This window comes from Anopheles coustani, chromosome 3 (genome assembly GCF_943734705.1).
Source record: "Anopheles coustani chromosome 3, idAnoCousDA_361_x.2, whole genome shotgun sequence".
Classification (NCBI taxonomy): Eukaryota; Metazoa; Arthropoda; class Insecta; order Diptera; family Culicidae; genus Anopheles; species Anopheles coustani.
This window is the reverse complement of record NC_071288.1, coordinates 81597597-81624194: the sequence shown is the minus strand read 5'-3', so window position 1 is coordinate 81624194 and position 26598 is coordinate 81597597. Positions and strand designations below refer to the sequence as shown.

At 42.9% G+C, this 26598-nt stretch overlaps 1 protein-coding gene across 1 annotated transcript in view; it reads left to right on the top strand.

Annotated features, from left to right (window-relative positions):
* The window catches only part of LOC131259750 (transcription factor collier), a 51517-nt gene extending 28742 nt beyond the window's left edge, over positions 1-22775 (top strand). The window contains exons 7-13 of the mRNA XM_058261326.1: positions 18442-18523; positions 19886-20063; positions 21686-21840; positions 21912-22038; positions 22115-22345; positions 22421-22597; positions 22663-22775. Of these exons, the coding sequence (XP_058117309.1) occupies positions 18442-18523; positions 19886-20063; positions 21686-21840; positions 21912-22038; positions 22115-22345; positions 22421-22597; positions 22663-22775 (1063 nt within the window). The remainder of the gene's footprint in view (positions 1-18441; positions 18524-19885; positions 20064-21685; positions 21841-21911; positions 22039-22114; positions 22346-22420; positions 22598-22662) is intronic.
* The last annotated feature ends 3823 nt before the right edge of the window (positions 22776-26598 follow it).

Sequence of the window (26598 nt, the reverse complement as noted above, 5' to 3'; positions counted from 1 at the left end):
TTACCTTCCCCACCGCACCATCGGTAGTTGAAGGTATGCCGAAGTTTGCGTCCAGTAACAGCGATCACCATTTTCGGAACAACTCCCCGCACTCTTGGAAGGCGGAACGCAGCATAGTTCCTTTTAAGAATCGCCCAGAATTCGTTGACAACGTCGACGTTGAGTTCGAAATCTCGTTACACGCGCGGTGCGCACTTTTTCCAAAAGGGTTGGATTAATTGGCAGCCGGCGCAAAAAGGGAGTGTCGGTGGATTTATGACACTCCAGCAGCGAGTGTTTTCGTCTCCCTGGAGGTAACGGTTCGGTAAATTTTTGACATTTTCACACCTCACCCTCAGTGTCTCATGGTGAGACCCTTGAAGAGGGATGAAGTTCTTCTGGACTGCTTGTCGGCACCAGAGATTCGTGGTACTGAATTGGAGAAATCACATGCTTCACCTAGCTTCGTTACACACTGCCGTCTTAATTACCGTAGGCAGCAAATGGACACTTGGATTGATATCTTTCAATCAATTCTGGTTATTGCAAAGATGACGCAAGGAATGTTAATTGATTGACTTCTTACGCCCATCCAAGTATACCGAGGCTTGAGTTTAAACGATCGAATATGGTGTTGTTCAGGGCTGTTCCATACGGTATACAACGCCATGTGGTGAAACCAGACGATTACTTCGCTCCCCTTTACCCCGCCGAAAGCGTAATTAGACCTACCACGTCGGGGCCCATAAAATCTATTTCCAATCTTCCATCTCCCCACATTTTCACCTCATCTACTTAATGGCACACATGTATGTATTTACTTCCTGCTCTTACACAAAACCTCTGCCGTTCCTTATCTTCACCATCTGCTTTCAGGTATGTAAGTGAATCCACCATCAACATCCATTTAACCTTCCAATTATCGGTTTTTCTTGGACGGTCGAGAACCGAAATTGGCTGTCGTAAGCAACCAACTCCTGGACTGCTTGTCCTTCGAACTTTGTTCTCTCGCTTCCCTGAGTCCAGCGTTACGCTCGATCGGAGTTCGGTCAGGGGGGGGGGGAACGTGCTCGTGGTTTTCCTTCAATCAGCGGAAAAGCCCACGCACATGCGTACGCAAACGGCACGCGAACGCAATTAGCGCTCACGACGCGGACACGCATCACGCGCGCGTCCGTTGTTAACATATTTTAGAGCTCATCATATGTGTGTATTTTTTTTGGGGAGAAGTTTGGGAAAACGTTGATGTTTGTCGCTTCGTCCGTCATTCATGCCGAAGGTCTATTTATTACGATTGTGGGTGGTTCATCGTTACACTAAAGTAGGGATCTCCACCTCCAGGACATGTCTCCAAATAAGAGGGTAATTTCAGTCTAAATTAGGCTCTTGCCCTAATAACTTCCACGGCATTTCCATACGTTGTCGTTGGTGGTGGTTTGTTCTGGAATCGCTCATCGGTTGGGCAAGAGACCAATTTACCAGTAATCGCTTATGACTTCCTGCCGCCAGAACATTCGCATTCGGAGTCGATCGATTTTTCGAACCGAAGATAACGATGGAACACACAAACGGCCAATGCAATGCCGGACCTCTCCAGGTTCGCTTCGATTGTGATAACACGCAATGGCACTGCATCGGTTGCAACGGGATGGTTTCAATTGCCTAGCACTTTGGTGTAGCCACAATCGACAGATCGAGAAGCATACGACAGCCGGACTCCAGAATGCGACACTAGAAGCAACACTCAACTTTTCCCGTTTTGCAACACGGACCATCCTTCGTCTACACCGCAAACGAACGTGAGTGAGAGAGCGTGTGTGTGTGTGAGTGTGGGTCGAATCATCATTCGGCATTCCGTACGAAAACGGACACCGCCTCAAGTCAATTTCGGAAAATATGTAAATTCGATACTATTAAATTTTTGCCATTGCGATAAATTTGCCTACGGCCGCCGGCACTAGGCACTGTTCGTTGGCACCGTATCCGGTTGGAGTTGAGCTTTGTGGGACAGAGACTGCTATCAGAGGATGGCAAGGAGGTTGAGAAGCGCTAGGGACAAGCAGCATTCCGAGAACGAACCCGCTCGAATCAGAGGGATCAGAGTGGATGGCAAGGCAACGAGGACTCTATGATGGATGACAGCTGTCCTATGACGCTGCGTTTGGATCCGGTGGCCCCTATCCGGCCCTCACATCTTCACCCCCATCCCGATCCTCCGTTCAGCGGAAAAGCCTTCGGGTGCAGACAATAAAATTCTGGTTGCCGTCTCCGTGCCGGAATGGACAAGTGGAGGATGATGGGGATGGAAAATTTAAGCTGTCACAAGCTAGTAACACTTGCCGGGAAGAAGGACACCCTCCAACCAAGTCGGCAATATTTTGTAATAAACATGCAAATGGACATCGTGTCGTGATGGTGTGGGGGAGAATATGGGAGATGAATAAAAAACCACGGCAACCTTGGTCAACGGATTGTCACAATTGTCACATTGGATTGGTTGACTTAACAAATAGACTCACTGATTGGTGATGAGTCGCTTTTGTCTTCTCAGAAGAAAAATTCTTTAGGTATGTGTACCTAGACTTTTCAGGGAATAAACATATTTTTTGTAACTTTTGGAAATAAATATTCGCAGCACAATTTGTTCCAATCAAAATTATCATAGTAAAAATCAGTATGCCGGTTTTTATATAAGATTCCCCCTGTTGCACATCCCTATATTTCCACCGAGTCAATACAGTTTATCAATATCTTAAAGAAAAATGATAAGTAAGAAATCGGACAGTCTTTAAACGAAAAAGTCATCCGATTTTTCCCTTTAATATTTCCTGTTTTTCTCATTTCCCCATTTCGTCTCGTAACCGATACAGTCGCCCGTCTACCGGTTGAGGTTTTTCTTTTTTAATTTTCCTAATGCATACCTCGTGGCCACCCGGGTTTTCCCTTTCTACTGAGGGGGGAATCACGTGTCTCGCAAGGCAGGTACGTTTTCTTTCCTCTATCACTTTTTTCTTTTATGTAAATGGACGACATCACCGAGCCGGCTGTGTCCTTCAACTGATGCCCCCCGGCTGCGCCACTTCGTCCATCCTCCACGATTCGCCCGGTTGGCGTGTCATGTTAAAGCGCACAAGACGCATGTTTGAACGAGTGTGTGTTACATAATCGGTCCGACCTGTGTATGAATAATTTAATCGTAACATTTAACTAACTCGCACGCTCGTTTCACGGGTGACGTTTGGTCCTTTAGGTAACTCCATGAGTACCAAAACTGGACACGAAAGCGAACGGATAGGACACTTGTTTGTGCGCATGGAAGTACATATTATAAACCACATGGATTTGCAGCGTACATTCCAGACTGAATGATGTAATACAAGAGTCTCCTGCCCTTCCTGCGGTCAGTAAATCAAATCACCAATCTAATCATTTTTTGAGATCTCAATGTTTGACTTACTTTCCTCGTATTTCCTTTTACACTTGAATGCGTTTTATGATTAATTTTAATTTCTATTGTTTTCCGTTGGTGTTTCATCCAATGAATCGAGATGATCGAAAATTTCAACGATTCGCATCGATAACTGTTTCATAAATTCAACTGCAAACAGCGTATCCCTATCTTCAGTCATGATGAAAAACTTTCAGCAAAAGATGGATCGCCTTTAAGGTTTAGGGTTTTTTTGTTTTCTCCTACTTCAGAAAAGGGTGCGAGAGCGTCGTCAGTACGCATAAAGAAGCAAACAAAATCAAAATCGAAGATTTTCTTTTGCCTAGCAAACGCATTTGGGCAAGCATTCGGGCGAGTTTAGCGTTGATAGGTTATGGATGCACCCTTCTCGTTTCGTAAAGTGTTTGCCAAATGTTCAAAGTTTTATTGGATAGGAGAGGAAAAAAATTACGACGAGTCACATTTAAAGGGGGAAAATCTAAAGTCAAGAAAAATGTATCAACACCAACCGAAAGCCGAGGCTCTTGACCGATAAGAGTCCCATACACCAATACATCGATAAAAACTGAATGGCGAAGAGCAGCAAGGGACTGGCGGGTGGCAGCGCAGTGTCCTCCGGTCAAAGCAAATCCTCCCATCTCGTCCAGACGATCCTATCGGATACGTTATGGTGCGTCGTTACGAGCCTTTTCCGATTACGATTCCGAACGCGGGGCAAACTGGATTAAAGGCGGAAAGAAAGGAAAAAAGTAAACTAGGGAGATAAGGAACGAGCGGGTAGACGGAAAGGATGCGAATTTGACAACGTAATAAAAACGAGCCTACCCAAGCGTCCGCCAACTGTTGGAAATGATAGGGAAAGCCAGCTCAACTGTGACAGAACGGACAACCAAGAACTAAAGTCCGGCCAAAGTGGAAAAGATGCTTTCCTAAGCCGCACCAATACCGACACAATCCCAAAGACATGTCGATGGCGTGGTGTAGGTAAATGTTGTTGCCGCACTATTTTTCTTTAACGAACTGTATCGAACAATACCGCCCCTTATCTTGTTCCTTGCTGGTGAAAGACATATCTTTTTACAAACTCAAAACCAAACAGCGTACTGAAGTTTGCAATTTTCAAAATGCGTGTCCTTTTGGGGGTGGAGTAAGAAAATGTCGTAGGGTGGATGACGAAAATGAGGGATGCAACGTGCGCTTCAAAATGGCAAACCACTATTGTAATGCAATGCGTGTAACGAAAATGGTGGAATCATGGCGAGAATGTCATATTCATTATGTTTTATAAAACTTGTAGGAAAAGAAGGTTACGCATGCAATTTATACTTGATAAATACTTGGTTTCTAAAAAGCAAGACGCAAAAATTATTTAATTATTTAAACATTTTAATTTTGTTTGCTTTTTCAAAGAACTCATGACGTTGAGTGTGAAAAATAAACAACAAAGAACAAAGATTTTATACTATAAAAAGTCAGGATTTGTGTTTGTTTTCCAAATAAAAGCTGTCATAGGAGTACAGAATTTGTTTTTCCTCAGTAATGTGCAACCAATTTCAAATACGTAGTTTAATGAACATCGCGTTGGAGGTTTACTCACTGACTATACGATTTGTACGATTTTCTTTATTTTTTAAATTTTACAGTAATGTAATTTTACAAACCAAGGAACAAAATTTTTAAATACGTTCTGATATATTGTAACAGCATGTTTCGAAACTCCTTAAGTGAGTACAAAACACCAGAACAAGAATAAAATAAGAATGCAAAACATAAAAAAGTGTAGCTATAAATGGCAACTTTCAACTTAAAAGAACCATCAAGAAAAAAAGAGTGATTATGCTTCGATACTGTAATTTGTCCTGTTTTTTATATGTTAGCCACTGGTTTTTTACTTTCGTTCTTATTCGAACACCAACGAATAGGTTTCGTAGGTCGCATCCCGGCAAACTGCACACGCACACATGAAGTGCAGCGAACGCGTTTCCCGGAGCCACCCGGGACGACTGCAGCGAACAAGATTAATGCCCATGCAACGGGTGCATTTTTCGCCTCCGCAAACGAGCAGCGGACATTTTTTTTACCGAAAAGCTAATGGCCACGGCAAGAAGGATCCACTGTTGCAAGTTATTTCAGCCCGGGAATACGCTGAACTGAGGGATGAGGGTTATTTTTTCGCCTTGCTTTGCTTCAGTTCCGTCTCTAGGCCACGGCCCGGCGATGGCCACCGTCCTTGGGGACCATTTTGTCAGTAAATCACGACTAATTAATTCCGGTTAGCTCGGCATCATCCGTCTGCGTTTCTTTTCGGGTGTCCACATCCGGTAGACATGGTGACGTAGCTCGATTGTGTGTCGATTGTGTTCTGATTTCACTCCAAGAGCAAACGGCGTGCTCCGTCCTGCCTGTGGTATTTCCTTTGCTGATGGCGATGACAAACCTACGACGCCACATCCTTTCTGTCTGTCGCTTCGGTCACTCCCTGGAGACACCAGCGATAGTACCAGGACGAAAATGGCAGTAATTGAGGGGGAAGGCGGTGTAGAGAAAAAACCAAATGCTCACAATCGAATCATCAAACCCACGGAAGTAAACGAAAACCCTAAGCTGCTGTTGCCATGGTTACAAGAACAAAAAAAATCTCTCAAACAAAAAGGATTACACGGGAAAAGGCGACCAGATTGTCGATGAGGGGTTCACACTTGATTTCTACCATCTTGAAAGGATGAAACAAATATGGAAGGATCAAACTGCGTAAGACACGGCATTGCACGTTCCCCAATCCGTTACCAACACTACCGTGGAGTGATGATAGTTGTAAAATGGAAACGTGTTGTTGGTAATATGCGTGGAAAAAAAGGAAAACCGTACCGATGCATGGCGGAGCACAATAAGAAGGTCCTTCATCCGAGTTTGAGCATTTTTGTGTTGGTCTCATTTCATCATAACAACAAACAGGAAAACAGATTAGTAATGATTTCTTAAGCGAAAGCAAAATGATTTCCCCTCAAATCAATAGAAAAATATTCTGCAGTTTTAGTGATTTTATTCAACAATTTCTTTCCCCTTAATTAATAATATAAATAAACAGATTTTAGTTTCCATTAGCTGCTAAAAGTTGTGTGTCAAAAAGGATCGAACTCTGAAACAGAAAGTAAAAGTAAATAATCCTAAGATAAAAGGTGTTAAAAAGAGTTTTAATGCTAAGTGAACTTTGCAGATGATCATCATAATTTGTTTGTTTTATGGCACATATTCATAAAATAAATAATTTGTTAGTTTAGACAGCTACAATATTTCATAAAGCAGATTAAAATACGCAAGTTACTTTTGCTCTTGCTCCTATATGTTTTCATCCATCCAGTTTAGTCCATGCTACAATCAAATTAGTTTATATTTATTAGTAGTTTCTCCCAAAAGTTAAATTATTCTTCATACAAAGTATGTAAGAAATGTAACACAATTTCTTCGCTATTGTATAAATAATACAACAACACGAAACAACCTTCCAACATGATATTCTCGGCCCAGAATCTTTGTTGCGGGGTGACCAACGTCGCAACTCATCCGTTCCAACCATTCATTACACCCCATCCGTTTGGGGACGCGAGTTTGGCGACCGGCAGCTCCTAGTCATGAGTACGATGTAAACAAACAATGATGACGACAAACAGCGACACGGAAGAATACACAGCGCCAAAAACCCACCTTCTCCCCCGAAACCCGCGGGACAAATGTTCCCTCCAAAACAGGAAAAGAAAAGCTACCGAAAGCCGAAACTCGTGAAGTTGGCGTGGCGCGCAGCGAGAAATAAAATAAATCGCCTATAAGGCGATTTACTTTATGATTTCATGATGCCTTCCTCGTCTTCCTTTCCTCTCCGGTGAACACGGAACATTGGCCTGGTTCGCAATGCCGGAAAGGTAATAAAGGAGCGTGAAGGGAGCGAGCGCGAAGCGAACGAGACGGGTACAAAAGTAGCCCTAACAAGGCGCAAGTAAAAGGCGCGTATCATGTGCCCCGTCTTTTCCGCTTTACGTACGCCATCCATCTGGGCAAGGAGCGCGCGAGTTGGAGCTCGCTTGTTGGTGGAGGCGCCTGGTGGTTGGCTCGCTCGCCACGGCCCAATCCTCTCACGGTATCTTGTTGATTGGGTGTCTTGCGTTTGGGGTTGTTTCCGCTTTTCTTCGGTCCCCAACTCCAACATCGGATAAGCCACCGCCCGGGTGGATCGTTCCGAGCCCGAGCAGGTAACGGTGCGTAAGTAAGACGATGAAATAAATTTAATTTCATTTAATTTATCCCGTCTACGTTGGAGGAGGAGGAGGGATGACGTTGTTATGGAGCTTGAACTGATTTAGGAAAGTTGGTTCGAGCGTTTTTTTTTCTAGTGTTTGAGTTGGGGTATCCTTATCATACCGAGATTGAAGACTGATCAAATCGAATGAAAATCTCGACGAGATTATTGCTCATTGCTCTAGATCATATTAGTAATATACCACATTAGATACATGCTGAAAATTATGTTTTAGTATAACAAACAGGTATTTCTAAAATACATTGTACTAAAAACAAGTCTACATTTTATACGCAAAAAGAATCCAACTTAAAGGGAATAATACTGCCGGAATCACTTCCCCGGAAAACAACCCATTCGTCCCCATGAAAATGGTCACGATGATGGCGATGTTGATGGTAATGACCACGACGGCAATGACGCCGCCCGAAGGAATCATATTGATTTGTTCCTATTTCCTCACTCTTTATGTTTGCGATTGTTAAAGTGGAATATATTTTTTCACCAACCCGACACATCGGAAAAAACGGGCATTTCGAGTAGGCCTTAAGGGCGGACTGTGGAACACTGGGAACGACCGGAAAAGCTGACCGAAAAAGGATGGCAGTAAAGTGGGGACGTTAAAAAAAGGTCAAGATTTAAAGCCATAAAATTGTAGGAAACAAAAGATTTCGACCGTTCGGGCCTCCCGTACTCCCTTACCCTACGAAGAGTGTGTGTGTGTGAGTTGGTGTTTGATTTTGTTCGCTTCTCCACCCACTGCCTTCGGTGGGGTGGTGCGAAAATGTTGCGTTTTACTGCCCACCAACCGATTCGCGCCACCTCTTCCATTTTATAGGGCCCATTTTTCGCATTCCGGGAAGGGAGTTCGATACACGCGTGTATTTGTAACTTTTCTGTGTTTTCTGTGAACGCGCTTAAGATGGGAAAAAGAGGAAACCGGGGAACTGGGGAACCAACAACAGTTTTGCAAACACAACGACATCAACAATCGTCCCATTCTTTACAACCGTACAAGAAAGGACGCTGGTAAAATGTAAAGAGGGCTAGCGAAAATAAAAGAGAAAAACACACGAATATGGGAGGCACGAAAGCATCGCCATCACCATCACCATCATCACCATCTTCATGTGGACATCGGTCGCTAGGAGCGGACCATTTTCTTTTCGGCCCCGTTGGGTGTTTTTTTTTGTTTTTCTTTTGTTTTCTTAGCCCTTCTCCTCACGCCAGTTTTCCCTGAAAGTGCGTTTGCGATGGTGCGTGACTTTTTCACCCTTTTCCATCGCCGGGCCTGCGTGCCGTTGGCGCGTTTGTCTTACCGGTTTTCCACCATCACTTGCAGCTCCTTTTTATTGCTAGCGAAGAAGAAAATGATATTGTAACACACAATCATCAAGCGAAGGCCATTTTGCCCAACAGTTGGTCCGTTTCTACGAAGGGATTGTCTCCAAGGTGAATGAGGAGACTTTAATTTTGTTGGCACAGGAATCGAATTGAAAATCACATTTACAAGCAGATTCTTATTGTTGGCTTTTGATTTTCTCCAGCTGTGGGTGAAGATTGAAAAAACATCATAACAATCAAATACCAACCATTTCAAATGATTTAAATAAAAATGCAAGAATAATTTAAAATTGGTAAACACTTTTAAAGATTTCATCATTTTACTTTTCATACAAAGTACATTATTTTTTTATTGATTTGTTTCCACCATCTCATCTCGCAGCTTTCTCGATTCTCGATTTGTTTAAGAAAAATAAAAGTTTTATTTTCAACATTGAGGTTCAAACACTGCTATGAGACACTTTAATCCAATTATCCTACTGACGCTCTTGTACTTTTGTTTCTTCGTCAACACGTCATTCAATCTTTCAAAAACCTCATGCTTTAATCCTCACCTGGATGTAAGTTGGAGCGAACGTTAAAGCGTTCCGCGTACAACCCATTTTGCGAAAACAGGAAGAAAGCAGCAACGATCCTCATAAACGTTTAAGAACAAACAACGTCGTCGTCAGAAAGTGTACAAACAGTCCATCGTCAGTAGCACAACCATTACATCGTTGGCCAATAAAAACTAACTGCAGCTTCTCGCAGCCGGCAAACGTGCGGAGGTTCGCCCAGGGAAGGCAACGCTCACCTAGAACATATTCAGGATGATTGGGATGCTCGAGGAGAAGCAGAAGGTTTTAGCAACATCGTTATGAAGTAATGGAGTACAAGAAACAAGCGACATCGACAGGGGCGAAAATTCAAGTAGAACACACCTTAAGGAACGGAAGGCGAAAGGAAAAACAAATGGACGAGAAAATACGTCTTAAGGAAGACGATGATGTGCGTGTGTTGAGGTGGGAGTCTTACATCCGCGACAAAACGTCCACCTTTCGACCGTGTACCGGATATGTTGGCCCACCATCCGAAAACATGATGACAAACAGCGTCGAAGACAACCGGATAAAATCGACACCATCTTTCGGTGATTCCAGTTCCAGCAGCTGTTCTTAGAGGGAGGAAAAGCGAAACGAGAAAAGCGCTTCCTGCTCGTCGTCCTTGTGTGCGTAAATGTGCGTGAAGGACACCGGAACAAGACGTGTGTGTATTTGCTACCAATCACCACGACGCCCGTCCGCCGTCCCGAAGCGAAAGCCGACGCCGACAAAAACAAACCATTTCCCAAGTCCCAACAGCATGGCGTTGCGAAATCCCTAAAGCGACCGACCCGACATCGTTTTCCTTCCCCCGACTATCAACACCACCGTGGAATCACCGTGGTCTTCCTGTCTTTCCTATCGTCGATGTTCTTTCGATCGACGAGACACGCGCCCGGGTTTCCTTGGGTTTTCCCCCCATTGGAAGAGGGATCGTCTTCGCCGCGCAAGAAAACACCCTCCGGCGGGAAAATATTGTTGGTGTGCGTGTGTGTGTGTGTACTTTGACACCCGTCCGCTCCTTGCCAAAATGGTAAAAGAAGGCGAAGGAGACAACAAAAACACACATACAACACGGAAACGACCGTTCGGTTGATGACGGTGTGAAGAAAATGCTGGGCATTGGGGTGGAAAAACTAAAATGAAGACATAAAACGGGGAAGAAAGTGAACCGCCACTGCCACCGAGTGCGCGTTGCGTGTGTATTGGTTTTTTTCCGCACGGCCTATGGTTTTTGGGACCGGACGTCGCAAAGGAAAAGTCAAGAACCATAACAAAGAATTTTCCACCATTCCCGGATCCTATCTCTTCGCCGATGTGTAGCCATAAACGAAGGATGGAAATCTCAACAAACTCCCCCACCTTTGGCTCCTTGGACATCCCCCTCCTCCACACTCTCTGATTCTCCAACCCCCATGGAAATGCTCCTTTTTTCCGAGTTTCGACGGGATGGGATATCCGTGGCGACTTTGAATTGTTTGGAACCGATACCGGGTGGTGTTGTATTGGTGTGACCGAACGACAACTGGAACTCATTTTTCATTGGAAACCCCGTTTTCCTGAACCCTCTCCGAGCTCTCCAGCAAAAGGCACACGCATGAGCACGCAACCGAAATGGTCAAGAATTGAAAATGGCCATTGAAGATGTCTTTCGGTGATTATCTGGGAAATCAATACTTTTGCGACGAGGAAGATTGCAGGAAACAAGCTATTTAAAGATTCAGCAGATTCAACAATTCGAGAGAAACTTTTTTGTTTTCTGAAAAGTTTATAAATTAATAGTTTTATGCTCTTTCAACAATTATGGAAATAAAAATGATTTTCACCTAGTTTGACGTAAAGATCTTTTTAACTACTTGACATCTTTTCAACTACGTTTAAATCTTCTCGACATGTTCGACTCTTACCAATTGTCGTGAAATGGACCTACTTGGAAATGTCCTTCGTTTCGTAGCAACGGGATCGCTATCACCAGGATATTCCTACCTTCCTTTCCATCACGACTCTGGCGATCACTGGCAGCTTTTGTTGCTCCTCGCGATAAGAGGATTACAACGAATAGAACAAAAGCGGATCTGCAGTATGTATGGAGAAAAAAATCTGCTCAGGAAAAAAAATTTTCTTCCTCTCTGCAACGGAGGTAGAACCCAAACGGAGAAATGAACCTTCCGAGCGTCGAGCGACGACAGAACAAACCAAAAGTAAATTAGATTCATTGATAAGATTAGGTGGTAAGACAAAACCGAGAAAAAGCTAGAAGGTGGAGCCCCGGTGGACACGTGCTATGATTTGGTGGAATACGATTGGTTTGGGTTTTCTTTTTGTATTCACTCCGTTTCCATATTCCGTTGGTTAAACTGTTGCGGTTGCTAACAAGGATTACAATCGCGAGAAGGAAAAACCCGAGCCGCGAGAAGGTATACCAGAAAAATAATCGTAAAATCGTATTATAAGAGCGGGATTATGGAAAGTCGAGTGACTTTTTTCAATCCGGAAAAAAATGTTTGAACCAAGTGAAATTTAAATCTAGAAGAACCACTCAAGCAGATAATGTTTATAATATTGTAAACTTAAACACATAAATGATTCATCTGCATTGCCTCCTACTTATCCAACTTTTGTGTGTTCCCAATAAAACCGGTTCGTTGCAAACACACACCCCGTTTAATTCAACAGTTTAACGAACCATTTAAAAAATCCCATCAATTATCCCAACGTTCGCGTGGTTGGTTTCACAGCATATGTTGTGACTTGTTCGAGTGGCACTTTCAGCTCATCAGTCACGCTCCGCCCCGTCCAACAAACTCGATCTGTTCTAGCAACAGCGATCACTCAATTAATCAAAGCCAAACAGGCGCACAGCAACCCGGTTTGGTGACACTTTACAATCTGTCACCTACTGAGATAGGATTAAAAGCGTAAACCCGATCCGTTCGATTCTTTGATGTAGCGAGAAGCATTGTGCATCGGTGTGCCCGTTCAATTGCCACAATTACCCAGGCGTTTACCAACACTCCAATGAAGTGCTCACTTATGGCAGAAGTGGATGTTATGATTGCCCCTACTTCAAACAATCGGCCATGCCCATGGAGTACGACAATGGAGTGGTTCGCAAGCGGAAAAACGCACACGAAAGGACACACTTTCGTATGACCGCTTCGGCTTTTGCTCTACAAAAACGTGAGGCAAAAAAAGCTGGGAGGAAGCCATAAGTCCGTCGCCAAAGCAACGGTGTGAAGTGTTGTCAGAAGTGTCAAAACTGTTGCCGGATGTGTTGACGCGCCTTTGAGGGCGTAAAGATGGACCCGACGAAAATTGAAACCTAGCCTTGGCAAATGCTTCGCTAACATCTGCGGTGTACAGTGGAGTTCCAAACAACAAATCTAAATGTACAAATTCTTTCGTCCTGTCATGTTCTGTAAAAGGACACCACAATTTGTCCGCTAAGAATGCCCCCGTGGGATGGGAATGTTGTGGGTGCTTTTGGAACCGGAAAATTATAGCTCAATACACCACCGATGCCCGCAACGATCCTTAACGCAGAATGAGAAGAACTTGTAGGGCGAGTACTTTCTAAGAAATGTGTCCTGTTTTGAACTAAATGCTATACTTAAAAGAGGAAAAGCATTTGTACAACGATTTTCCGGTTGCTTTCAGGATGGCGCTTCGATAACTTAAACCAACAAACAAACATTGCTACAAGAACATGTTCACCATGTTTTGCCGTATCGGCAGGGACGCAAACATTTTCTGCTAGCGAACAGAAAAAATGTATCCTGCAACATAATCAGCGCATTACCTCTGGTTTGACCTTTGCTGCCCCGGATCGGAGTGATATATGGCCTCGGCCTAAGAGGAAAGCGTAATCACAGCTTGCTTCATGACGCCTGTCCTTCCGTTCGTTTGGTCATCTGTTTTTGAATAGCTGAAGCCAGCAAAAAAACAAGGAAACAGATACGGTTTCGAACAAAAACTCAGAATAATCACTTCTCTTTACCGCGAGTGCATCGTAATATCGTCGAACGGTGAGAGAAACATGGCAAAAAATAAACGATCTACAACTCATACACACTCGAGCATAAAACAACAAACACAACACCCTACTCTGTCACCAGTGGAAACATTCCTTTTTTTAATGTCCTCTCCCTTCCGGAGTGGGAATTTTTTTTACCGTTTGGCATCGTGTGCCTTGCTTCCTCCTCTTTCGCGCCCTTTTTAATGAACAGCGCATCACTTTCGAAGAAAGGGAACACAGCGACAGCATCCGCCGGTTACAGCAAAGGACATCGGTTCTCAATTACCTTGCGTAGAACGGGAGGAAAAAGGCTAGCGAAAAAAGAGGAAGAAGAAGGAAAAAAGGTAGCCGAACCTCAACCGAAAACCAAAGCAAATCGGATCTAACCCGAAGGATATGGTCGCACGCGAGGGGTTCGTGTGGTGCGAGAGGCTTTGAAATGGAGTGACACAAAATAAATATGTTAATTTTCACTTCTGACTCAGCCCAAATCCATTCCAGGACCAGCACGGCAGGATGCTGGCTGGGAAATGGTAGGAGGGAAAAACACAGGAACTTACATCCTGACCGATGGGCTCTGCTGATAGTAGCAGATTTTCCGATTTGTTGCTCGCTTTACAGTCTTTTGTTTTTGGCACGAAAAATTACTTCCGTTGTCAGTTTTTCCTCAATTTGTCTGAGTTTACAGGGTGCTTCGTTGGAATTTGTTTTATTGCCGATAAGCTTTGGATAAAAATAACACATTTTTGAACAGTTATGCTTCGTCATCTCGCCTTGCATCGTTTTCTCGATGGTGGTGGCTCTTGTTTAAATCGTTTGTTGTTTGACATTTAAATTGAAAGGATTACGAAGCCGGTACACACGACACGAACAACATGACCCCTGCTATCGATGAGAGTAGGTTTTTCCGGAAGGCCGGTCAAACGATTACGGTGGATTTGTGCCGGTTGACAAAACATTGTCACAGGGACTCGCGGTGATGAGATGGTTTGTTTTTCAAAACCAAAACATAACAAAACATGTTTGCATTTGTCGGTTGGTTTAGGAAAGAACAACAAGGGGGAAATTATGCCGACATTCAAATCATTGAAGTTTAGGTTGAAGTGTTTTGGTTTGAGTTGTAAATTTTTCAGTTTGATGTGATTGATTTTAGTGTTGTTTTCATGTTGAGTTTAAATCATTTTTAACTTTTTCTATTTTCTGTGAGTTATAATAAAATATGTGCAAAACTATCGATTTGCATGTGCCATTGTTGTAACATGATCTACTTATACTGGAACAGAGTTAAAATAAAACATGCCATAAGGTGTCCCATCCCTCGGCTATCCAGTGTTTGGTTTCAGTTTCAGTGGTCCTTTACCCCGAGGCCACCTGAGTTCAGGCCCAATCCACACAAGACGTGGTCGGCAAAATCAGCTTTCCCTTTCCGAAGACTTTTCCGGAGGAGCCCGCGGCAAAGGGCACGTAAAATCGTAACAGATTTTCCGAGCGTACAAGTGTCGGTAATTGATTGGCGGCTTCCGATCCTGGGTGGAAGAACACGATAAACATTTCGCCCACTTTCCACGCGCGTCCAGCTCTCTTAGCTGGTGGTAGTGGTGGGGAGGTCCTATGCGATCACCTAAATATTTGTATGAAAAAAAAATACACACACACGCACTGAAGATGATGGATGCGTTCGCTTTTCTTTCCACCCCGAAACCCTGAACAGGATAAACTGGCCTTTAAAAGTGAACGAGTTTTTTTTTTTGCTCTCACTTCGAACTCGTTTCCAACACCCTCTCGCTGCCTTGCGAAGGACATTTATCACGCACCCCGTGCCGATCCTATTGTAAATAACCAACTCAATTACAATTCCTTTGTAAATATTTTATTATTTCTGCACTGTTTTCCTTTATTAATAACTTCTGGTCCGGTGCAGGCCGAAGCAGGAAAGGAAGCGATCGCGCCAGAAGGAACGAAATGAACTAGAATTGATATCGGTAGCTCCGGAAGGACACACTCGAGTGGTAGGCATTTTGTAGGTCGTTAGCCGGCCGAAACCAGCAGGGTCCGGTTGCGTTCCGTTTTACCGAGGGGTTGCGCAAAATAAGCACCTCGCACCCTCTGAAGAGCTCGAGGCAAACGTCGCCGATCCCGATCGCCCGTGGCTACCCGCTGAGTGTCTATTTAATATGTGATTTGCCCATTGGCAAACATCTGTTAGACTTTTGCACCGCAGTTTGTTCGTGCTAGTTTCAGTACTACTGCCGCTACTGTTTCCCCCCCCGTATTTCCATGCCCTTTACAAACGCCCCGATCGGCTCGAGGGGTTTTTTCTACTGTTGGTTTTTTCGAGTGTCGACGAAAGTGAAACTATATCCTTCCTTCCGTAACCACAGCCTGGTAGGGGGATCGATTCGCGATTAGTTCAAAGCCCTCATGCACAGATCCTTAGTTATCGCGAGAGCCCTTCTGCTTCACCGCGTGAGGGCTGATTTAGTTGCATCATCTAGCCCCTGGTAGAGGCGGTATTCTACAACCTACTGAATGCACTTGTTCTGTCAAGTTCAACGAAGACCCTCTTCTACTCTCGATACACAAGATACGAAAAAAATGCTAATTTTCCCTGCAAACCAGCCTTTCCAACCACCCGCGGCTAATGGGTCAGGTATCGTATTTCCCGACCCCCGAGGAGAGCGAAGCCCGTCTCGTCGGAAAACGCATCGCGCATTTTCCTATCTGTCTGCGCGCTTGATGGATCGGAAAGAAGGAACAGATGAGCTGTCGAGTGGGCTATTTGTGATCTGTTTGATTTTTTCCGCAACTATCTCTTCCAAATGCTCATCTGTCGTTGATTCTGTGGCTTTCGGATTAGGTTTCTGCAAAGTTTCTACTCGGTTTCAAGCGCCCTTGAAAGAAGCGATAATAATTGAAGTGGGGGATTATGAAATAATGGATGTTGGAAGGTTTTTCCGCAAACCGTATGAATTTTCATGAAGCAGAACTAAACTTTACCTGTAATAGTCATTAAAATTAAAAAGAAGAAACTACTCCAACATGGAGTATTTTCCTTTTTTTTCAAATCATAATGAGTCACAGCATAACTCATTTCCGCTCTCGTATGCAAATTCCAGGCATACCTTTCCGACTGCTCACATTATGTTCCGAAACTCGATAATGTCTGCACACGCGAGATTTATTGCTCCGGCGCTGCGACAAATTACGTGGGGAAACAATCCTAATGGCATCCAGGTTTTCCATTCAGTCGCGTCCATTAGAGTAACCGGTTTGTTGGTGTTTTTTAAGCTCTCACGACTCCAAACACTATTTTACATCTCCTCTTTGTTGGGTAGTATAGGAAAGAGAAAGTGAGAAAGACAACAATTACGAATAAATCTTTTTAGGCTTGATTCTGATACAGATTTAACAAAGACACCAGAAAGGGAAATGTTTCCTTTGGAAAAACATTATTTGTTTAAACTGAACATTCGACCCACCGTATGACGACTGCCTTTGTATCACCCAAAAACAGTTTATGGTAATCACGAGTCTCCGCTTGTGCGTGCAACATTCGACCTACGACCAACGCAGGGTACGAGCAATAAATAAGCCCGTCCCGAGCAATTATCAAACACTTCCGACTGGTACACTTTGTTCGCCGTGCTCGAGATCTTCAGAAGGAAACCCGAGGGGAACCCCTGAAGAATCCGTCGATCGTCTCGCGGAGTACCATAAATCAGGACCCCACGTGTCGAAGGGATGGCAGAGATCGGTACACAACCTGGTTCTTCTGGTGGTGCGTGATTTGTGAAGTGCACGCGACGTTAAACTACGAACACTTCATTTGCATGCAGCGGAAGTAAGGGTCTTCCTAGCGTTTAAAAAAAGTAGGCCGTGAACTTACAATTAAATTAAAGCCAACTGCGTTTACACTCCAGACAGCGAACGGAAAAATTCTTGTGTTGAAAGTGTGAACAGTCGAATAAACTTTATTTATTACCCCGAACTCGAACAGATTCCCTAACGTTCACCCTGTCCCAAGACGATGGTAAAAGTTTCGACCAGGAACTAGGGCATACCAGGTCAGGACAACACTCCACGCAGTAAACGGTAAAGGTTTCAAAGAGTGTCAGAACAAGTTGTTCCTCTCTACGACGTCCTTCGTTGTCGTCACTTGAGGCGTTTCGTTTCGCCGAAGAAATTTCAACTGTTGGAACTCTTCAGGGGATTATGTTGTCGGTTCAAGGGTGCAATATTTTGTCAACTAATCGTACCATTTCGGTGGCAGTTGCTTTGATTTCTGAGGTTACTAGTTTGAACGGCAAGTTTAAGCTATTTCCAAACCGTCATCCGATGGTTACAGTTTCTCCCAAGGGGGAGGAAAGGGTGGATTGTATGTTCGTCATGACAACGCGTGGTTCATTTGATCTTCGACCTGCTGTTTAGGTTTTATCGTTACCACAGATTATCGGAAAACGGATGAAAGAGGATCTAGGAAGACATGGGATTAGGCAGAACGTTAGTACCTCCTTCTTCAAACAAATTCCAACGCAAAGACTGGTTGCCGCCTGTTTTACAACAACTCTTCGGAGAATACGTCTTTAACACCTTCCAAGCTCCCACAACACCTTTGGGAATGGTATCGATCGCTGGTATTTAGCCGATTTTAGAACTCACTGTTCTGCAGCTGGGATCAAACGGTTTCGTGTCCATGGGCCACATTCATTTCCTTTCCCTAGATAATTTGTGACTCACTAGCCTCATTCCTTTTTTCCATCTCTTTTCTTACCCTTTGCAGATTTTTCCTTAAGTTTTTCCTCAAGTGCAACCAAAACTGTCTGAAGAATGCTGGAAACCCGAGGGATATGCGACGATTTCAAGTGAGTATTAATCACCAACATTTCATCCGTGTCGTGGAGAAAAAAAGTAAATTAACTTCAAACATTTAATAGAGGAAAGACATGTGAAAATAGGGAAACAGTTAATGGAAAGACTTACGAAATACTGTTGAAAAATAATCATAACATCACTGTGTGTAGAAAGAAATAAAGAAATCAAACTTAGCCAAATACACGACTAAAAACATAATAACGGTGGCTAATTAATAATTAAACCAAATAAGTAAACAAGCCAAACGATATCTTTACAAACTGCATGACTTCATTTATCTAGGACCTGCAGATGCACGGTCGGAGGAATTTGGAAGATACATTTTACTCCTCCTTCATTTTGCTTTCTCTACCCACCCTGCTTTCTCCGTAACATGTCACCTTAAGGTGAAATAAATTCCCACAAGATGGATCGGGGTGCGGATGGAGAAATTAGCTCACGAGCCACAAAGCCAGCCATCCACGAATAGCATCCGATGGGCTAAGAATAGATAGACATGCACATTGGCTAGCCCCGAACCAAGAAAACTCCCCCGTTCGTATTTAATGGCGGAGTGAAAGCGGTCCAGAAACCAGGTTCTCCAAACCGGGGTTGATCTGGGCGGGGTGGCCGGTAGAAGCAGTAGATAAAATTAAGCTGATGATCGGAACTGCTTCATCGTCTTGTGAAGCAGCTCGGCCGCTGGCTGTTTAACTAATGAACACGTCACCGCCTACTTACGGCGAGAAAGCAAACGGACGCTCAACCTATCCGAAACGAATGGTGATAAATTGTGCCATCTTGTGTTTTTTTTTTTCATTTACTTTCATGCATTGTTTGGGTGCTTTCTTGGGTTTTCCTTTTCTCTAGCTGTGAGAGGAGATGCATTCTTCAGAGTTTTCTTTTCTTACCATTCACTTAAAGTGTTTTTCTAATCGTTTTTCATTCGCTTCTAAGATCGGTCATGGCTATCTTTGCTTGGTTTAAAGTTTTATTTTCGTACTCCTGTCGACGTATTTTCGTACATTAACGACCAGCAAAAATATTGTACAAATAGAAAAACAACACTTGAGAGACATGAAATAAACATGCAAGACTAAAGTATAACGACACAGAAAATCATGTAATGGCAAAACAAATTTGAAAAGTTGTGTAAAATTGGCTTCCCCAAAGCCAGCTAGCGCAATAATCTTTTTATGCAATTAATTATATTCTTTTTGTTTCTCTCCTCTTTTCCCGCTTCCTCCGCCTGAACGTCCAAAACCTGCGATGAAAATCACGTCCTTCTCCCCAAAAACACCGACGTCCCGAACCACGGCGAAACCCGCACGCCACCTCCCCCATTGCACCCTCCAATTACCCATATATTGCAGGTAGTGATAGCGACCCAGGTGGCCGTGGACGGGCCTCTGCTGGCCATCTCGGACAACATGTTCGTCCACAACAACAGCAAGCACGGGCGCCGGGCGAAGCGGCTCGATCCCGAAGGTACAGCCAATTCTCCGTTGGCAATGTCGGGCCACCATCTGGCCCCGGACAGTACGTACGACGGTCGGTTTCAAAATTTTTTTCTCAAAATCACACCACATACTGTTAGAATTTCCCGTTGTGAACGCCTGTTTCCCCGTTGCGACTTGCTTAATTTCATTTTATCCTTGATTCCGTTAGTCATCCCGTTTGCCTGTTAATTTATCTTTGAAAAAGTATCTATCTCTTACGGTATGTTTTAAAAATTCTTGTGTTCTGTAGCTATCCTATCTAGTAGATTGTATTGTTTTCCCCTTTCCCCGGTTTGATCGTTTTTACACCTACCCCAATTGGCTTTAACCTTTCCGGCAACAAGTTCCCCGTCTGCTGAAGACAATCGTCCAGCAGTTGCTCTCAGCGAAAGCCTCGGAGCTGCGGAACAGACAACTCTCGGAAAGACCTCCTTAGCGGGCGTCGTTCGTACTACGGAAGCGCGGAAAAGCTGGTCCTGGTGAAATATGAAAACGAAGCGAGAAAAGTGGTTCGGAAAATCGTCATAAACTATGTCAGGCTAACGAGCGAAAGAACTTAATACTCCCTTGCCAAAACTCTTGTACAATAGAAAGATCCGGAAAGATGCGATTTTCCCAACTATCATTACCATAAATCGGCATCGATGAAGCGGATATAATGCGGAAGTAATTCCATCGGATGCACTTTGCAAAAGTATAAATCAAATTTGAAATGGTGAACTTTTGAAAATTGGAAGCCAACGCTGTGGTATAAAATCTTTTCTCAAATTTATAGAAAGCACAAATCAAGTTAAGCGATCATGTGAAAAAGAAAAATGTACGATATCCACTTTCGGAAATCAGAAGTAGATAGTTATGAGAGAACGACACGTTGATTGCTTCCTTTCCAATCTAGCCCAAACGAAAAACCTTACTTTGAGTGTGAATATATTCATTTCCAGTTCCAAATGTGGGCATCGGTGCCCGGATGAGGAACACATTTCCCGGACCAAAACGACTCGCTAATGAACTACGACTCCACGTTCTTGTCGTTCCCGAAGTTGTGCTGCGTGTCGGAAACTACGTGGAAAATGCAATTTGCTCTTTTGTGTTTCCAATCGACAATGTCGTGGATACGTTTTGCCCATCGTACAGCCGTTTCGTTGGGTGGTTCAATTAAATTTCCATTTTCCATTTCGAATTCGTTGTGCTGCTAGACGCAGTCGGTGTTGGCCAATCATACCCACTCTGTACGATGGTGTACTCTAGCTCCATGTGATCACCTTCCGAGTGGTTCTTTCGATTGGATAGAATATTTACCACCACGTGATGATGATGATGGTGATAACGTACGGCGCCGTTGTCGTTCAACATGTGGTTGAATTTTTAATCCTCATTTCTGAACTCACCGCGTGTAAGCGAAAGGCTTTCTTTGTGTCCATATCGATGTACCATAGGGTCATCCGGATGGGATTTTCTGGTCTAAATCGGTTTCTATATGCATTGTAATGTTTTATACACCGAAAGCAACTATGAGGAATCATTGCTTAAAGAACGTTTTTAAACATGTTTGAGTCGAATAAATTTAACTAAACCAGCTCTTCCGTCGTTTCCGAAACGGCCGCATGGAAAACCTTCGTGTGATCGATCGCATCCAACTAACCACGTGTCTCGATTCCCGGTATCCACTTACAGGCATCTACCCACCACTACCGATGGCTACACCCTGCATTAAGGCCATATCGCCGAGCGAAGGTTGGACCACGGGCGGTGCCCAGGTGATTATCGTGGGCGATAATTTCTTCGACGGACTACAGGTCGTCTTTGGCACTATGCTGGTGTGGAGTGAGGTATGTCCTCTGGTTTCTCTTTAGTCCAGCCATCACGGGGTAACCCAAATGTTCCTTTTTTATTGTTGTAGCTCATCACATCACATGCGATTCGAGTGCAAACTCCACCGCGTCACATACCGGGTGTGGTCGAGGTAACTCTGTCCTACAAGAGCAAACAGTTCTGCAAGGGATCACCGGGACGATTTGTCTATGTTTGTAAGTGGTGAAGCCATTTCTGGGAGAACAAACTTTGTGCCGGTAGCTGTTCTTACCGTCGCTTTTTCCTCTCTAGCTCTTAGTGAACCGACGATCGACTACGGTTTCCAGCGACTGCAGAAGTTAATTCCGCGCCATCCGGGAGATCCGGAGAAGCTTCCCAAGGAGATCATCCTCAAGCGGGCCGCGGATCTGGCGGAAGCACTCTACTCGATGCCCCGCTCGCCAAACGGTTCGTCCGGATTCAATTCCTACAGTGGACAGCTGGCCGTGAGTGTGCAGGATGGCACTGGCCAGTGGACTGAGGGTAAAAATGAAATCGAAATATTGCAAACCCTTTTTGACCCATAATACTAACATGTCTTTTCCGCTGTTGCCTTAGATGAGTACACCCGAGCCCAAAGTAGTAGCGTTAGTCCACGGGGCGGATACTGTAGCAGCGCGTCAACACCGCACTCCTCCGGTGGAGGCTCTTATGGCAGCAGTAATGGCTATGCGACCGCACCGAACATGACTGGCCTCTCGTCATCTCCAGCGAGCGTCTTTAATTCATCTACAAGTAAGACGGTGGCAACAAACGTGGCTTTTTGAATGAGGAATAACGGAGAGCTCCTTTCTTTGTAGGAATTAATGGACTGATGAGTGGAGGAAGCGGTTTCAGCCCGTACTCGATGACGACCTGCGGCTCGCAAGGCTACACACCGAGTCCGCTGGCAGCGACCACCACATCCAAATGAGCCCCGATGGTGACGGCTAGCGCTGATGCTCCACCAAACGAAACTTGTTAATAGAACTGCGCTTGCTGCATCTTAGTTAGTCATATGCCGTTAGTTGGCCGCAACTAAGCAATAGAGATGATTTATTTTGATTGCCTTTTCAACTTATTATTTTGGTTTACACTAACGTTCTCTCCGTAGTTTCGTTTCTTTATCGGTTAAGTGCAATAAAATTGAAACCAAACGAAAAATGATGAACCATTCAAACCATGAAAAACGCAATATTGAACACGAGCAGCAAGCCGATCGAGGCAGTAGCAAATGAGTTGAAACTTGTACAGTTGTGTAAAGTATGTATGTTTATTACAATTCAAAACACACTAGTTTTGTACGATACGAAAAGCTCCCCAAAGAGGTGAGTGGAAATGTCCGATGATCTTCTCCCCCTGATGGAGTTCATGGCACGCTTTGTGCGATTATTCTTAAAGTAGTTAAATTTTTGCCAAAATAAAAGAGAAAAAACGAGGAATCGAGACTAAAAACTTAACATTACATTATCCGCATCGAAAACTCGTGCAGCCAACGAATGAATGCAAATGTTTTATCAAAACTGTAGGGATGGATAGTGGAAAAGGAAAAAAAACTAGGAAACTGTACTGTAAGCGACTGGAAAGGTGATGATCCCGTTCATCAAGGAGCAAATCAAATCAATCGAGTACATATCGAAAGCGAAATTAGCATGAGTCCGGTGGACCGGTGGATACGACTTGTGGCTTCACCGATTCACATAACAATCATATCTTTACGAAATAATTATGGGAATTAAAACAATTTATAACGCAGCCAAAATTAACGGAAAACCCCTTAACTAACAGTCATACGCAATCTAAATGTTTGTACACGAAACAACTCACACTCACACATCCTTATGAAATAAACACTAGCAACCAAAAGAATGTAATCGAATCGTCACCATCAGCCGTCGTTGTTTATTTTTTATTTTACATAAGTATGCACGATTTCTTTCTCGACAACGTTTCTTTTCGTGTTTGTTTTAGTTTCGGGTCGACAATGAGTTACGGATTTGACTAGTCTTTTTTGGCACCTTTGCGACTTTTTCAATGCATAGTTTCATCAACATACGCACATCGTACAGTGCACAATTCTCAAATATGACAAAAATCAAACCAAAGAATCGATTCCATTATTCATGTGAAGGAAAGCAAATCAAATAAATGTAACATAAACTGAATCGTCCATACTTGGTAATTTTTATATTCACATTTACATTCGTGATGCTCAGCAACCGAACTTTGCGTAATTGACTTCTATTGTTTTAAAATGGGCCCATTTGGTCAAAATACCTTACGAACAATAGTCACATGTTCGAACCGTTATCCGTCAGTATTATTTTAAATCAAACATCGTGGTTCGAAAATCTTCCGAAAGATGTACAATTTGTTACAGCAAGGTGTCCATAGTTATTTTCTTCGCAAATGTTGTATGTACCTTACAAACAAGGTTTATAATCTTGTCAAGGTTCTTGCATGCGATTTGCAATTCAAAATTTAAAATTATTTTCGTCTCGCTTTTTTCAAATCAAATAGCGGTAAAAGAGTAAATGAGGACCCGGGCTTCGTTTTTTCGGTCGTGGCTACACCTCTTGTGCCGCGATATACCTAAACGTATGCAATTGGTGATACATTGATTCGTTAAATTCAATCTACGTGTATTTGAAACGTGGTGTGTCCGTTAATTTCGGCCACGCAATCAACCTATTGGTGCGGTATGAGGGGGGTCCACGGGCTCCCCTTATTTCTCAAAATTATAACAAACTCTCTTTTTCGGTAGACCTAGCGCAGTCAACTCGCTACGCTCGCTGCGAGCGCGCCGCCGTTTCCAAATCATTTCTTCGGCTGAACTCATTGTTTCATCCTGTCCATCATGTGTGGTATAATTTACAAAGTAACTCAATATGTAAAAGTATATTGACCTGCATTAATCCTCCACTGCGTCATTAGTTTAAACCGTTATGTTCTTTGAAGCGAACCGTTAACGATCAAATGTTCGAAAAGAATGCATGCATTGCGCTTTGCATAGCTCCAGGCGCTTAATGTGAACCAGTAGGAAGAGGAGAATCTAGCTCGGGGCCTCATTTACTCTTTTACCGTTTTTTCTTAGTGCTTATAAAGCAAACGATGTGTAATTGCAAAATTGCGCACAATTCTCTGACGATTCTCATTACATTTGAATATAATTTACATGCTTCGATCTGATTTCTACGGCTTTTGAAATTTAAAATGAACACCAATGAATTTCATTAAAATCGCCATGACGTTTAAAATTCAAGCTATCCACTGTTTCAAACATCTAATAAAAATTGTTAGCAATATGATAAAGAAGTTTATAATAATGAGGCTAATGATTTCGCGTTTGATTGACAACAGTTAACCGTCACCCGTTCAACCAAACCTACATACGTAGACGTTCAACCGGACTACCTGGGTAGTCCATACATTTTGTATGGGAGACTCCGTTTTCCTGTACTTAAGACTTAATAACTTTTTATCTAGACGTCGGATCGATTTGAAATTTTTAGTGAAGATACTTGAAGGTGTTTCTCAAAATATTGTATAACTTTTATAATTTTAAAAATTCATTACCTATGTTAATTTAAGGTTCCAAAAAATTTCACCCTTCACATCTATGACCCAAACCTGTGTAGCTTCAACATTTTAGATAGGAGTTTGCATTTTCTGTATTTCAGTATACATATCTTTGATCATTGAAGCTGAATTGCTTGAAATTTTCAGAAAATTATTCAATTTTTTTCCAAAAGTGTTTTAGAAATGTTCAATGTTCAAGTAGGATTGTTTCATTCGAAAACACGAATTCGATAATTTAAATATTTATGCCTTACGTTTAGGTATAAAAATCTTAATCTAATATTAAATACAAGTATGCTTCACATCATTTTGTTCAGAAAATGTACGCCACAAACACGTATATTAATCCGCATCTAATCGCCTATGTGTGTGATTCAAAGGACAATAAAAGCTGAGTAAAAGTGAGCGTTATGGAAAAACTCAATCCTTAGAATAGATAAAACCGAACAGACTTATAGAAGAATTACTAGGAACAGCATTTCTGACGAAAATAGAATTAAATAACGGACAAAACTCTGTTCCCAGTTGAAGCATGAAGAAAGCATGAAGCGACTGTGAGTTTATTAATTTCTACAATATTTTATGCAATTTTCCAAAAAATTTCAAGTAGTTAAGTATCTACGAGCAAATACATCAGTACTAAAATACAGAAAAAGCAATCTTCTATGTCAAATATATGAACTACACAGATAAATGGTTGTAAATGTGTATGGTGAAATTTTTCGGAACCTCAAATTAACATACTTAATGAATTTTTAAAAATATAAAAATTATACAATATTTTTGGAAACACTCTCAAGTACCTTCACTGAAAATTTCAAATCGATCCGACGTCTAGATAAAAAGTTATTAAGTCTTAAGCACAGGAAAACGGAATCTCCCATACAAAATGTATGGACTACCCGGGTAGTCCGGTTGAACGTTTGAGGGGTATCAACCGAAAAACGCAAATAAAAATTATTTAAATTCCTTGGAAAAAATTTTTTCTTTAGCAAAACGATAGAAAATGAGTTTTTCTAGGCATTCTAAAAATTTCATGCCGATACGTCAATCCAATCAAAAGTTAGAACAAAACAAAACTCCAAAAACTACCCGGGTAGGCGGTTGAACGGGTGACGGTTAATTGGAAGAGTAAACCCGGTTGACAAAAATTCAAATTTTTTGTCATGTAGTACCAG